A 15712-nucleotide genomic window follows, 5' to 3' on the forward strand; every position below is an offset into this window, starting at 1 on the left:
TGGATCCAAATTCACCTAGGACTGCTCAGGACCAAGTCCCACAAAAGTGTTCAAGGCTCAGAACAAGCTTTTGGCTCGTGACTCCCAAATTCTTACCCACCTTTGCCCACCTGGCCCTTTTACTGACCGAAGCCAAAAGCAACCTGGCTGCTGGCTGGGGCGCTGAGGTGTATTAATAGTGGGCTGGTCTGGCCCGGCCCTTGCTTGAAGGGATACTCCAGAAAGGTATTACCCATTTTATGGTTAACCATTTTACTTTTAACCATTGAGTCCTTTGCCTGTACTGCGGGACCTTGGTGAATTGGGGTTGGGGCAATTGGTTGGGTAGATTGGCGTAGCTCTTCTGAAGTCAGCTCTGGTCAGCGTAGTACTGGGGTAATGCCTTCTGGGGGCTCACCCAGCAACTTTTCTTCTTTTGTTTATATAAATATATGCACGTTTCCTGCTTTGTCTTTCCTCTGCTGTGTTACAGAGCCACAGGCAGCTTAGCGGCACCATCAGTGGCACAAGATCTTACGCAACACCTCCTGTTTTAATAACACAAGGTTCATTTGAGATTGCAGACGTCACAATATATTGATTCAGACACGAGCACTTCCACATTTCTTTTTCTGGGGGGAGAGCTGAGGTTTCTTTCCATGAGTCTGCATGCCTTTGGTTAAGACCACACTTTGTGGACAGCAGATGTTCCTCTCGGGCTTGAGTGCCAAAAAGATTTAGTGGAAGAATCAAAAAAGTGGTGCTTGTCCCAGCTCCTAGCAGATGGACTGCATCTGCTCTGGGCTGTTCCTATCACGCCCCTCTGGAGTGGAGGCAGCCAGCGTCCCCCGTTCAACCCCTCCGCCCCAGCATTTGCTGTGAGCACAAAATGCAGGGTTGGCCACAAACAAATGAAAAAAGAGCTCTGTGGTAAGCAAAGATGAGGAATTTTCTAGTATTTCTTTTTCTTTGGCTTTCAAGGAAAATTTGTAGTTCATAATGTACGGTAAGAAGCAGCATGTGGAATTATATTAAACTCATAACTGCAGCCCTGAAACTGCAAGGTCAGTTTTGGCATTCTGGACCCAACAACTACAGCAGGAGCAAAGCCACCCTTCCCTGTGCTCCTCCCAGCTTCAGAAGAGCAAAACATCTATGAAGAATGGTGCTGGCAGGAGTGTAGCTGTGTGAAACTGGGGAGCAAGAGAGATACAAGCACAAAATCTGCTGAGAGCAACTTGTTATTCTCTGTATTTTGACAGATTGACTCTTTAATGTCCTCTCTGGGAATATCCTTTGGCATCCATCTCCATGGCCGTTTTTCAGATTCGCACTCCATGCAGAGATGGTCTAGCTGCAGCACCTGCTTCTTCCCCGAAGCTCAGCATCGCTGGGGTCTGTGGCTTTCACCTCACCCCTCTTTAGTTCCTGGGCTCCCATAAAAGCCCTCTGTTTATTTCTTTGACCACCATTTGTGTTTTAAGACCTTGTGGTTTACGACCAGGCAGGATCAAAGCCAGCAATGCTTCCAGCTTCACTGCTTTGCATTCACGTCTATCTCAAAACATGGGGGGATTGTCTGCCAAGGGAATGAGAGGGTTTATATTGAGACAAGCTGACTTGTAGGGTGTAACCGTGACCTGCAGCAAAGAGCCTTGGAAACCTTCAGGATCAGGGTCCAGGGCTGGCTCGTATTTCAGAGTGAAATTTCCCAGCAGCAAGGGGAGGAAGGAAATCTTATTTTCCTATAGAAGGATTCCCTGCCTGTATACCCCATATGGCATGTGACTGGGATGATAATGGGGAGGAGGAAATCCTATAAACCGTATCACCAGGTGGGAGGCTTTCACTTTCTGGTTTTCCCCTCTGCCTTTGATATCTCCAACCCTCTGACAGATCCCTGGAGCTGCTCTGAAGAGAAATGCAAGGAGAAGAAAGCACTCCAATCACATTGACACAAGTCCATTCCTTCAGCAAGCTATATATATATTTTTATTTTATAGTCATTTGAACAGCGGAGAGTTTGGCAATAGTGACAGCCTTGGAAGTGTACACTCTGCATTTGTGTGTGTGTGTGTGTTTTGATCCCTCCAGCTTGGCTCCCACTCCATGTCTTGGAAGACCCACCATCATGCCATTTTCAACAAAGCAGCAAATTGAAGTATCTCTCCCAGGGGCTCCCCAAGAGCATCATGTCTTGACACTCCCACCTTGGCAGGGCAGGGGACATGACCCAAGCCGGAGGGGTTATTACCAAGCTCTGAACTGCAAAGAACTGCTGATACCTTTCAGCCAACAGCCAGCAAAGCTTCATTAAGCTGTCGGGATGGCCTGCACTTCTTTCCCATCATTGCTCTTTATTTCAATTTATTTTTGTTTCTTTAACCCTTTTCTCAGCAAAAAATTACTGAGGCCAGGCCTTCAGCTGGGCATGACTTTATTGGCACAAACAGTACTCAGCAGATTTATGTTTGCTGAGGACAGTGCCTGGACCAACAAAGATTGGACTCTTTTTCAGCTGGGTTTCCATCACTTAAACAGGTCAGAGGATTCCTAAAGCTGCTAAAGTGAATTGTCCTGGGGTTCCTTTTCAACACACAGTTGTTTTTCGTATGGCAGCATATCCCCTAATAGCATTACATTTGTTATTTACATAATACTTTCATCTTCTACTTCCAAGAATATATTTGACTGACTGTGCTGCAAGTCATCACTGCTTCCCCCAAGCTGCTGGAGCATAAATAAAGCTTCCAATGGGATTTTTAAAAAGATCTGGCAGTGGGTCTCGCTCTCCCACTGAAATCAGTGAAACTGGCTTCTGGCTGATGAGAAAAGGACCAACAAAGCGGGGAATGCTTCTGGAAAGGACACTGTCCTTCCTAGTAAGTCAGCCCATGCCTGTTACTTGCTACTTTATTCATGCACGTTACTAGACTAGTCGGACAACCCGTTGAGCAGCTGGTACTCAGCCAATAAGCCCAATTGTATCTCTCAATGCAAAGCAGGAGTAAGTCCCTCTGCTCATCAAGACAGGACCTCGATCCCCAGGAACCTGAATCAGGGCACTGTGAGGAACAAGGAGCTCCCACGGATCGCTGCCAGGGCTTATAGGGAAGCAAAACAGGAGAAGAAAGCAGGAACTAGCTATGCTGGTGTCCCAACAAAGCTCAGCGAGGTGGGAAAGGACATTGCAGAGCGGCAGCCCCGGGCAGCCGAGGTGGCTGTTGGCCAGGCTGGACTGCTGCACTGGTTCTTTGCCAAAACAACCGAGTCATCCTAATAAAGTCCCTGTGTAAAAAAATATATCTATAAATCATGCCTTATTAAGAACGATGCAGCTGCTAATGGGGCTGGATGTGGCCAAACAAAATGCTCTAATGCTCTCTAATCTGACACCGAGCCGTGATGACTCTTCGCAAGGAGCGACTCTACTTGAATGTGTGTGCGTGTGCGTGCCTATGTACGTGTACACATACCTATAGCTTTATAATCCTGCTGCCAAGGGGGAAGACCTGGGTTGCGGGTGGGCAGGGGGGGAACCCCCACCGCTACACGATCATGAACTGGCAGACGTAGGGCAGCTGGTCTTTGCACCTCTTGTCAAACCACTTGCCGATGGCAGCCCCTGACAAAGCTGCGCAGTTTTCCAGCTTGCCACCATCGGGCTGGGTGGTGATTTCAGTCTCCCAGTTCTTGTAGCGGACAGGGCCGCCCGTCATGTCAACCCACTTGCCCTCCGCCGCCATGTCGTTGAGGCCCAGCCAGATCTCCACCTCTGAGCCGATGCTCTTGCGCATGTAGTCGTAGAGAGCATCGTTCTCCTCCCCGCTCTGGGGGGTGCTGAGCGTGCCGCCCTGTGAGATGCAGTTTTCGCTGGCCTCGTGGTACGTCTTGGTCTCCGAAAATGCAAGAAAGCATTTTAGGTGAATTTTGGTGCCTTTCAGGCAAACTGAGCGGTTACCACACAAACAGAACAAAAAAGACAGAAAGGGAATTGGTTTTAAAAAGGGTGCCCAGGAAGAGGCAGCAGCAGCAAAGGCAGCGGCCAAACTACAAACTTCATTTCTCAGGCTGCGCAGCGACCCTCGGCAGCGGGGGGGTCCCCATCTGCAAACCGTTGGGAAAAAGGGACCTCGGGGTGCCCCTGCCACCCTCCTGGGCTCTGCCGCTGCCGGAGCAGAGGCATGGCGTGCTCCTCCTGTCCCTTCCCCTGGCCTTGCTCTGCCCCAGCTGCTGCTACACTTCCTCTGATGAGTTTGTCGGAGGCAAGGGTTGCAATGAGCACTGCCGAGTGCTGGAATGTTTTGGAAAAAAAAAAAAGTCTGCAATGCTAATTCAATCACCTTAATTGTGCAAGATGAAAAGAATGTCTTTTTTAATAAGCTTTGATCAGAACTGTTGTGTGTGTGTAGCTTGAGGTCTTCAGAGGAAGTTTCTACTTCCCTCTGATTTTGTTGTTAAGAATAGCAATTTATTTTATTTTTCTTTTAAGCTCTAAACCCTGAGAGTGCAGGGTACTCTAGCCAAACAATAACTAATCAGAGCCACGCATTAATATCCAAACCGATTACATCTCGATGAATGTGAGCTTGGAACTAAAGCCTTGATTTTGCTTGTGTTCCTTTTCTTTTAAGGAGAAAACTCTCCTTAACTTGCATTTTCATCTCATTTCTGTTTCGTGTTCTGCAAATCCCTCTCCTGTCGATGTTGGTGGACTTTGCACAGAACAACTGTGGAGCACGGCTGGAAGATGGACATTTTGGAACTGTCCTCTGTATGTGTGGGACTGACGTCCAGTGAGGTTCCCTGGGCAATACTGGGGTATGTATAAGAGACCAGGTCATCATTTCACTGGAGTTCAGACAAAAGAGTAAGCTACATTTGACTAAAGCACAGACTAATCCATTACCTAGCCCTCTAACTTGTAAAGGAAAATGAACATCTGGCTTAGCGTCATAGAAATATCCATAGCTTTACAAATGGAGAGCTCTAGCACATAAAGAGAGGGGGCCACATGCTGCTCAACTCATGTCATTAACTGCCTGAGGAGTTCCATCTGCCTGGAGGAACTGCAGTGAGCCCACGCTTTGATTTGATGCCCCAACCTCTCTCCCCGTGATGGACTCCTTGTTGCGGGCACGTGGGCATCTCTTGTCAAAACATGTGAAGCGATTGTAGCTGCTTTATAAGCAGCTCCACTCTCAAAGCAAAAGCTGTGTCTTCTTCAGCGAGTCCTTTACCTGTCTGGAGCGCTTGCTTTTCCTTCAGTAGAGCAACTTCCTGAGAGATGTTGTCAATCATGGCCTTCAGGTCTTCAATCATTTTAAGGCTCACACCATCTGTGGCAGAAATCAAGGGAAGAGCATAAACAACGGTGGCAGGCCCAAGGGAGGCAGCCGAAGCTGTTCCTATCATCAAAAGTCCCTGTTTTTTTCTGCCCTCAGAGAAAGACAAACAAGAGGCCACAAAGTCAACACCTGTGTCCCCTTGCACATCCATCAGAGTGAATGTTTGCTCACTAGCCTGGTTCCACCACCAACCCGGTTTTCCCAGCTGGGGTTTCAGGGCTTTGCACCCTGCGGGGCTTCGTGCCACAGGGGTCTCTCCTTGGGCTGCCGCTGCACTGCTGGGCTGGGAGGGTCGTGCGTGTGAGCATCGCAAGATGCAGGCTCATCTCTGGAGCCCCTGTGTAGGGCACTCACCTGGGGCGGTGCAGCACTGGGGTCGACCTCCTGAAATGCAGGAGGACATCATCTGATGCTGCCCTGTCCAAGCAGGACTCTTGCCACACCTGAATGTTTTGTGGGGAACTTACTTAAAAGCTGCTGATGAATAGGTGGGGTTTTTCTGGTTTGGTTTGGTTTTGGTTTTTTCCCCAGTTCCTCAAAAACATGCCCTCCCTCTCTCTATTCACAGCACAGCCTCCTGGCTTCCTTAAACACCCTAACGCATCATTTTTCTCTGTATGCATGCCTTGCTGTGCCCCTGTGTTAGTCTGCTCTCATGGGTGCATTGGCAGGAAAGCACTTTTTGCTCGCCAGGCTGATGCTCAGCAGGAAGGGGCTGGAAGGGCTGCAGTACCTCCCCTGGATCTGCCCCTGCACCACCAGCCACCCCAGCCCTCAGCCCACCAACCACACCATCCCTCAGGCCATCACGGCTGCCTCTGCCTTCAGCATCCCCAGTGCAGGTACCCAAAAACTGGCCAGAGCTGCTCTCCTGCTGCGAGAAGATGCCTCCTCGGCTGGGGAGTTGGTTGCAGCCTCCTACTAAAGCCTATGGCTTGCTAGGTCTGTTGCCTCCGCAACGGCTTCAACCAGCTGTTAATCGGTACTTGGATTTCTCCTGTCTAGGAGCAAAAGGACCGTTACGCTTTGGAGATGGTGGGAGATCGGACATTGAGGCATTTGTATTCGTTACACTATCTGCTGCTCCTATTGCTTTACCTGGCCTGGCATGTGGTAGTCCTCATGGGGTGAAAGGAAAGGGGACAATTTGCCCATGAACGCAGTAGGACGGGCTTCCTCGAGGGTCATGGAGATGGGGAGCCGAGGCACGGAGGCAGGCAAGTGGGGAAGCAGCATGGATGCGGACCAAAACCACCAGCCCAAAGATTACAAGGTGCCATGAATATGAAAAGCCAGACTCATCAAGAGGAGGGCATCAAGCTGCTTTACTCATTGCTCAATTAACTATAATGGATTCACTTAAGACTGCGGCACTAGTTATTATTTTGCTGCCTTTGATGAAAACACTTTCTGGGAAACAGCTAATTAACGCAGGTGGGTGTTTTTTTCCGTGCAAGCTTGTCTTGCAGCAGACCAAATGTTGCTTAGGTTTAAGTAACATCCAAGGGCCATGGCAGGACAGTGCCGATGAGTCCTGCTGGGGCAGCTCCTTCTATCGTTCCAGCTGGGTTTGCCGGTGGGTTCCCATCTAGAGGGTCCCTGCCACACAAGGTGACACATCTTGTTGACTACCAAAGCACCCTGTCCCTTTTCACCACCTCATTTCCAAATCCCGGGCCACAAGATGTTCCTACAGCAGCACATTCACCGGGGTGTCGTGGTAAGCACCAGGAGCAGTTCATTTGCACTTCAGCTACAAAGGGAGTACCGTGGCTACGTCAGCAGGCACCGAGTTTTCTATTTTATTGCCAGAGAGTTTTATCTCTGTGCTGTTGTTTCCTCAAGGCTTGCCTCCTGAAGCCCGTCATCAAAGCTATTACAGCTTGGGTTTGCTGCGGCTGAAGCCAGCATGGGGGTTGCCAGTGCTGCCTGTGGGAGCTGGAGTGGGTCCTTGTGCGGCTAACCGTAAGCAGCAGGATTAAGCACAGGCAGAGGCGAGATGAAAAGGAGACTCACAGAAGGATGTGGGTCGCAACAGTCTGTTGGGTTGAAAGCCTGGCCAGCAATGTATTTCTTGCTGCAAATGGGAGCTCTCACCCGGTTTTCCTTGTTCTAATTATATGGTGAATAACAAACAAATCCCTCTGTACTTAATTTTGATTATTTAACTATTCCCTTACGAAATCTGGTTCTATATTTGGGTTGCTTAGCTTTGCCTGGGCAGCCATCATCTGGTTTGTTCCCATCCGAACAGGTTTCTGTCCCCCTGTGGGGTGAGCATCGCCCTGGTTCGCAATGTCTGTCATCAACCGCCCCACCATTGGTATTTCTTCTGACATGAGGCATTTCCAGAAATGTCCCAGCCAGAAAAGTTGGGTTCCATATTGCAATCTGTCCCCTGGATCAGAGGAGGGTACTGAACACACCTGTGCTGGGTAAATGTTCATGGGCATTTTCAGGGAAGAGCACCCGGATGACAAGGTTACACCAAGATTTTGGGGCAGCAAATCAGTCCCTATCCACCGATTTAAGCACCTAGACTCCAATTTCTGTCTCCAATTACCTTAAAAATAGATGTGAGAGCTACACAAAGATGGTCCCTTCCATGCCCCCAGCACCCCACTGTGGCTGTGACCAAGGGGACCCCCCCAGGGCTGGTGGGTCCCCAGCCTGCACCCCAAAGCAGGGGAGTGCCATCACCCACCTCCCCCAGGCACCCTTCTGGGTGAGACCCCTGGGCCCACCAGAGGAGGGCAAATCCCACATGTCCCCCAAGCCATCAGGGTTCAGGGAGAGTTTGCTGAACCACTGCGTCTGGAAAAAATCACCGGGGAGCAATTTGAGGGGGAAAAAAAACCCCAATAGTGGGCAAAGTGAATGTGCTGTCTCAGCATTTTTTAAATGCTGTGGTTTGGCTTTTTCATGTTGAACCAGCACCATTTGTGTTCTGAAGCAGATCCAAATGTAAGCAATAATTAAAAAAAAAAAAAAAAAGAAGAAAAAACAGAACAAAAGAAAAAAACAAAAAAAGTAAAAAAAAAAGAGAGGAAAAGCTTGGCTCGGATCATCGTTCTTCTTTTCCAACATTTGTGGTTTGGCTTCGCAGATTAAAAAAAAAACATAAATCCAGCCAAACACCCCAACCCTGCAGTGGCTTCCCCCTGCCTGGCCCTCCCTGGAGAAGGGCAGGGGGTGAGCCGGGCTGGGGGTGCTGGGGGCCTGGGATGGGGATGGGATGGGGATGGGATGGGGCCATCCTGCCCTTGCTCATGGCAGGAGCGGCTGAGCCCCGGCCCCTGCGGCAGGTGGGCAGGCAGGCTTGGACGTGGCGAGGGGCTGGGGGCGAAGAGGAGCCTCACGGGGGATTTTTAGCACTTTCCTCCGTCTTGCCCCAGCCCCTGGCATTGGTAAAAAATCAGAAAAATGTTAACCAAGAAATGCTGGAAGTTTCCAGTAAAGGCAGGGCAGCCAACCCGCCGCGGGGCTGGATGCAGCTGGCCAAAAAATGCCAAGTTGTTGGTTTTTTTTTTCCTTTTCCCCACAGAAAACTTGACCTCTCCTTTGAAATGAAACTCCCAAGCTCTCAGTAAAAATTGCCACCAGCTGTTCCAGATGGCTTGATTTTCAGGCCACCCCCCTCAAATGTTTTTAAATCAGAGCCCCATTTTCCTGTCAAAAGGGTGATTTTTCTCCCACCTTCTTGTCACCGATCAGTTACAAACAGCAGTTGCAGTGATATGGAGAGAAAAATAAGATTTCTCTGAGAAAGGTATCTCTCTATCTCCTGGTACCTCCCGTGAGTGCAATGCACGTATGTACCCTACGTGAGCCCAAGGGCGTATTTTCTGCTCTAGAAAACAGCCACAGACTAGAGGTGCAGAATAAGCAGCTATGCCATGATTTCATAGAAAGATCTAATGGGAGAAAAAGGAAAAATTTCTTAAGGATGGTATCTGACGAAAATAGCCACTGGGTGAGCATAGCGAGTAGCCTGGCCAAGCGAATTCCTGGGATGCTTCTTCCTCGCTCCCCGCTTCGTTCCAAGCAGGAAAGCGCCCGCCAGAAGCGATCCAAGCCCACGCGACTGCAGTTGGACCCATCAGGCAGGTGGGCTTACATGCTGCCGGGCTGCAAGACAAACCACTTCGTTACCTGCATTCTCCTGTAATTAACGTGCGTCGAGTCAGAGGGGGAAAGGATGGGGCAGTAGCAAAAAACATGTAGGAAAAAAAACCCAAAAACCACCAGGGAAAAGAAAACTTGGGCATCTTTTTGTATGCATTACTTTCTGGTAAGCCTGAGTAGTCGGAGCTCGTGTATGGCTTGACAAACACCCAGGGCAAGTGTTACAAAATGAAGATCCATGTTGATATTTAATGGATTATCTATTATCTGTTTACTCATGTCTCCAAATCTACAACAGCAGTCTGTCATCTGCCACTTATTTGCTTCTGAAAAATGAATGAGGAGGGGTAGGGGTCATAGAAATGGAGATTTTAGTAGAGGAAAGGTTTGGGGCAAACCTTAGAGGTACAGTGGAAAATGCGTCGCCCTCTGACATTCAGACCAAGCTGACCCATCAAATTTATTCAAGGTAGGAACTCACTAAAACATTTCAAGATCATCTTCACTATTTTACAGAAGGGCTACACAATCATTCCCACAGGGCAGAAAAAAAGACACTTTATTAGGTTTTTGGACACTTTTAAAAAAGTTTCATTAAAGCACTGCTAAACGCCTGAACAACCGGGCTAATTGCATCCCCCCTGAGCCCCACAAGGTCTCCTTGCAGGGAAGGTGCCCCTGCTCCTTACCTTTCTTGGAAGCCACCGGTTTTGGCCGGACCTTGCCATTTTGCTGGCTGGAGATGTGAGCGAGGGCGAGGAGGCAGAGGAGCAGGCAGGCTCCCCGGAGCACCATGCTGCTGCCGTCCGGTCCGGTGCTGAGCAGAGGTGGAACAGCTTCGCTCTGCCCTCTGACAGCCCGTTTAACACCGGCTGGAATCAGAAATGACTGTCCCAGAAAGCCGCCCGCTGAGCCCCGGCCAGAGTCAGCCTCCTGGCCCCAGAGCGGGGGGGGGTGGTGGTTCATGCAGCTCTGGCCAAGGCTGAAAACATCCCAGCGGGTTTGCATTTCTTAGCACGCTGCTTGTTTTTGTTTTACAAAAAAAAAAAAGAAAAAAGAAGGGAATGAATGTACTGAAAATCTGCTAAGCTAAATGTAAGGAAAGGCTGCGAGTATAGTGGGAATGATTTCCCATGGCTTTTAGCAAAACGCCACGAGTTTGATCTCTTGTGTCAGTGATGGCAACAACAACATGAGGTGTGAAACGGTGTTTGGGCAGGCGAGGGAATGGAGAGGGGCCAGCTCTGCCCGGGGCTGCCTGCAAGGGATGCTGTGAGCACCCACAGAGGCGGAGGGAGCACGTGGGGGGGCCGCGCGCCTCGGTCCCCGCCATGGCATGACACAAGGCCCCGCACGGAGATTTCCGATTTCTCCCCATTGCAAGGGGCTGCTATGATCCCCCGACAACTGCAGCGGGGGGGAGGGCAGAGGGCTTTTTCTTTTTCTAGAGTAGTCTTTGCTCAGAGTGTAGGACAGCTCTTACACCTCAAAAAACCAGTTCCACCGTGGCCTTGGCGGGGTTATCCTGCCATCATTGCTTCTCGGTGAGAGACGAGACTGGTGCCTCATGCCCACCTCTTCCCAGCTCTGCACAGGGTCCCCTCTGGAGGGGACACCCCTTTGCAGGGTCCCTGCAGGGACTTCGGTCTGTGCCCATGCAGGGTGGCTTGGTGGCATTCCCCCCACCCAGAGCTGGGGTGGGGGCAGCAGAGCCTGACATGGTGTTTGCCCCCGCTTTTCCTTGCACCGACTGCTGGGGATGGAGGGTGGCTCCCAGCCCTGGGCTGACATGGCTGGTTCTGGAGCATCTTATGGTGATTCCCACCCACGGGGGTGAGGACAGCCGCATTGGCCATACTGTCCCCTACCCCTATGGAAATTTTGCAAGGACAGGGGTGGTCAATGCTGTGGGGCTGCCCGGCAGCAGCAGCAATACACTGAGACCTCGGAGGCACCAGACCTCGCGGTGGCTTCACGTGCTTTTCGGTTTTTCCAAAACTGCTTTCGGTTCTCTAGGATTGGAAACCAAACAACAGCTCCAGAAGTTTTAACCAAACCCTGAGGGCTGCTCACCGTGTTGCTCTTTAACTCTTTCCATTGCCCTGGCTGGGAGCGTTTTGGCTCTGCCTCACCCCACCAGGCAGTGGGAAGGGGAGATCTCAGCCTCTACACATTTGTCCCCAAAGTGATTTGAAAAGGGACTGTGTTTCGGCAGGCCTGAGCAAAAAGCATGGATGAAGAAAGCTGGGAAGATGTTCGACCTGCTACGGATGTCCCACAAAGAGGAAGGCTGCTCCATCTCCATACCAAGTGCATTGCATCCGCCTGGCACTGGACCATTTCCCTTCCTCTTCTGGCAGTACTCACACCTTTGAGAGTCAAAATCTACAGCTACGCTTTGCCCTTAGGAAACCTGGCACATGCCAGGGTCGATAATCCAAAGTATCTCGTGGCTGGGTCTGTCAAAACACCAAGACACTTCATGAGGCACGGCGGCTCTGAAAAGCCGGTTGGTGCTTCACACCCACTGCCCTGGAGTCAGGCTGAGTACATGAGGAGTACTCCTCCTCCCTGGGGCCACCTGAGTGGTTAGGCGACCAAAAATACTTAGAAATTTGGGTCTTCACTCAGTTTTGGGAACATTCAGGCTTCTAAACACCCTAGAGCTGTAATAGACAACCAGGATGAGCTGGGCTCTGGATGGGGGTGGGGGATGGACGGACACGTTCCACAAAAAGCCGTTCTCCCTGAGACCCCCTTGCAGGGTCCCAGCCCTGCAGCCTAAAGCAAGACCACTGCCTGTTTTTTGGGGTGCTGCGGTTGTTCAGCAGCTGCAGCACAAGCGGGTGAGTCTTTCCTGCAGGAGGAACGAGAACAATCTGAGCAAGCTGAGGAAATTCACATAGAGAGAGGAGGGACAGGCATTTTGGAGAACAAAGTGCTCCAGACATTGGCCATTAACCTTAAATCTTTTCTGAAAAATTAAAGCAAGATGCCACCCAGCACAATGTGAACCACTGGAGTCACAGGAGCATAAAAGGTCCGAGATAAACAGGGCTGTGGCTGGAAAAAGAGCTGCTGTTGATTTAGGTTGGCTGCAGCTGTGTTACCCTGCCTCACACTTCTGCTGAATAAGGAAAACCCTGCCCTTACATCCTACCTGAATAGAGTTTCCTTGCAGTCCAAGCTTTGAAGCCAAGGAGGAACGGGTTTGATTTTCACTCCCCTTTACCACACACACCCAACCCCACTCAAATTTAAGCCAGAGAATATATATTTTGGGGATTTAACATTCTCTCGCCTGGACTATCCCAAAATAGGATGGAGCCCAAGAGACGCCATGTTCCCTTCTCTTGACACTCGAGTACCATTTACCTATCCAAAGTACTTTTGGTAACTCAGCAGCTTTCCCAAGTTTTCCAGGCCCCAGATTTGCTCGCCTGCCTTTGCTTTGATTCACGTCTTGCCATACTGGGGAAAAAACCGAAATGCTCTCTTTGCTGTGCGGGAAATGGATGGCTTTGGTGTGGAGTCTGATAGCGATCCCTAACTGCTGGTTTCAGGACAGCCTGGGACCCACCAGTGTTGCATTTCTCCGATTCCCCAGGTGAAACAAGAAGGGCAGGGCAGCTTTCCATTAGCCCCTGAAGGACAGGTCTGCAACCAAGGGGGCCTCTCCCTGCGCCAGCCTGCAAGTCCCTGTGCTGGATGCCACCATCGTTTTTCTTGAAAAAGAGAAAAATGAAAAGAAGTAGACTGAAAAACCTTGTCTCTGCCTGTAACACCTATTCACAGGGGGCTTTGCTCCAATTCTGCAGACTGAAAAAAAAAAATCCTTGATGTTATAACAGCTCATAAACACCCATGAACCCACCCGTGACGCGTTGCTACAGCGGGTCCAGAATGGGGATGCTACAGGTAACGGCCACCTAAAAGTTGGAGAGCCCTTGCCCATACCCAGCCCATCCTCTGCCTGGGCTCCTGCTGAAGGCTGAGGCTGCGGTTCCAGTTAAATAATGGGGATATCAATGGTCCTTTGTAAGTTGGCTCTTTGGGCAGACATCATGCTTTTGAAATCCCGATGATTCACGCTTCTTATGTAAGGGAGGCGTGGGAGGTGGGTAGAGGTAATCCTTTTTATTAGATGAACTAACAGAACTGGAAGACAGCGGAAAGGTTTTGGCCTTCGGGGCTGAAAGAGAAGCAGCAAATGTCAGAGCTGAGGAGAAACAGCTGGGAGGCTCGTTAGGCACATATAGCCCATTGGAGAGAAAAGGAGCAGGCACTGGGGGAAAGAGAGCAAGAGCTGATTCATGGAAGTGTTAATGAGAAGTAGAAAGACTACGATTATCCAAGAAATGAGGGTTTTGTCTTTGATTATTTAAATCTGTGCAATTATGGATTTTACTTCCCAGTAAAAGCACTTCACTCCCTGGTTTCAAGACCAGTCTCCAGGTCAGACAGAGAGTAGCTCCTGTTAGCTGAAAGGAAACTGGTTTGAGATGAAAAAAACCCAGACGGCAGAAGAACCTGTGCTTATGGAAACTGTCCCAGGGTCACAGGGAAGCAGTCAGAAAAGTTTACGTGGCTTTGGGAAACCCAGTAAGTACACTGCGATGCTGAATTTGGAAGGCTTTCAGTTAGCAAAACAAACAGTGGCTGGAATAAGCCCACGAAAGGAAGCTGGATGCTCCTGGCAATGATGCAGACCTGTGATTTCGTGCCCAGTTAGGCAAGGAAATGGGCAGCGAGATCAGAGGCTACTTTGATTCAGCTCCTAGGAAATGAGCAGGTATCGCCAAGCCAAGAAATGAGGCAGTGCCACCACACAATGGCTGGAAAGTGGAAGGTTGGACTAGATAACAGTATTTACACGGTTATTACCAAGATCAGCAATTACCAGACCTGGCTTTTCAAGGCTAAGTTACCAGTTCAAAGGCAGGCCACCACAATGGTGAACAATGCCTGCTCTTTGCCTGCAGACCCCCTCCTCTGGGAAGGCTTCTGCCTCCCCTGCCAGCACTGACAGCAAAGGGGAGACCAAAAAGCATCTTTATGTGTGGGGCCATGGAACTCAGTGGCTTGACCCATGGCTGAGGCAGCATGCTGGGTTTCATACCTCTGCTGCCACGACCAAATCCACTCTGCTGGGGGAGGATCCATGTCTCGGCGGCACCATGGTAACCTCAAAGAGGAATAGGAGAGAAACAGCAGTGGACAGTAAAAAATATGCTGCGAGGAAGTGGGGCTAACAGAAGACAATCTCTGGTATTAATTAGCCGCTGCCCAAACTCGTGCTGGCATCAGTCCTGTTTTCCACCAGCACAAACAACATCAGAACAGGTTAAAATGGAAAGAGCCGAATCTATGGATCATTGTTTCTGAGGCCAATTGAGAAGAAATGCGATAATAGTTCAGGAAAGGGTGGTTTTCATAAGGACAATAATGGGGAAAACCAAGGAGGCAGCACTTTGTCAAAATGTTATCCCCAGCACCGACGTTAGGAAATTGGCTCTGAGCCTAAGAAGGGAGCCTTCCCATCACATCCCATGGCAAGCAGGGCTCACATCCCTACCCCACATTCACCAAGGGTCACAGGACAGAAGGCTCAGTGCTAAAGGAGATCCTCAGGCCTTAAACCGGACCCAAATGTGGAGAATTTGAGTTCAAGTGCTATCAGCTGCTCAAAATCCTCCCATTTCCAAAAGGAGCTGCACCGAAGGACTCACCCTCCCTTCTGTTTGGAGCATGCAGCTCCTGTGGGCTGGGGGTAAATCTGGCTGTCTTCCCTACTTTGCTTTTCTGCCCATCATCTGTGTCCCACAGTCCAACCAGCCAAAGGAAAACTGTAGTCTAAATCTAACACCAAAACTTTGGAGAAATTCCTAACTGTGTAGGTTTGCTGAGCAGGCTGCACGAAACCACCTGTCTCGGCATCAGCTCAAGTGAAGTCACCGTTGAAATTAAAGGCAGTATTTTAGGACTGGCAAGCACACAGTGGTTCTGCCAGCTTATGATCTTGTTGCATGTCATTCTCACCTTTGCGTGACTGGTTTGCTTTCATACAGCTGTGGATGCTGAGTGAGGGATTGTAAGAGAATCTCAATGTCAGCCTCATGAATTCCTTAACTTTTTGAATTCAGAGAAAAGTGTGCATGATCAGACAGCAGGAAGAAAGCAATCCATGCCCTTGAAAAGCCTCATCAGGATAAAGTTGGTGTCTCTTGGGGGAAAAGAAGAGAGGTAGGATTTAAATCAGG

The 15712-nt window shown here is 49.8% G+C and overlaps 1 protein-coding gene across 2 annotated transcripts; it reads right to left on the reverse strand.

The window, feature by feature from the left end:
- Positions 1-3506: 3506 nt before the first annotated feature.
- Positions 3507-10416, reverse strand: CLEC3B (C-type lectin domain family 3, member B). 2 transcript variants are annotated; one of them, XM_010566952.1, is made up of 3 exons: positions 10142-10416; positions 5220-5318; positions 3507-3928 (listed from the first exon to the last, which is right to left on the reverse strand). In XM_010566952.1, exons 1-3 carry the CDS (start codon positions 10245-10247, stop codon positions 3528-3530), a joined length of 606 nt encoding a protein of 201 aa, XP_010565254.1. In that variant the 5' UTR covers positions 10248-10416; the 3' UTR covers positions 3507-3527. The 2 variants fall into 2 exon arrangements, with proteins under 2 accessions (XP_010565254.1, XP_010565253.1); XM_010566951.1 differs by lacking the exon at positions 10142-10416 and having other exon boundaries at positions 5220-5529.
- Between the last annotated feature and the right edge of the window lie 5296 nt (positions 10417-15712).

This window comes from Haliaeetus leucocephalus, unplaced genomic scaffold, assembly GCF_000737465.1.
Source record: "Haliaeetus leucocephalus isolate CR32 unplaced genomic scaffold, Haliaeetus_leucocephalus-4.0 Scaffold222, whole genome shotgun sequence".
NCBI lineage: Eukaryota > Metazoa > Chordata > Aves > Accipitriformes > Accipitridae > Haliaeetus > Haliaeetus leucocephalus.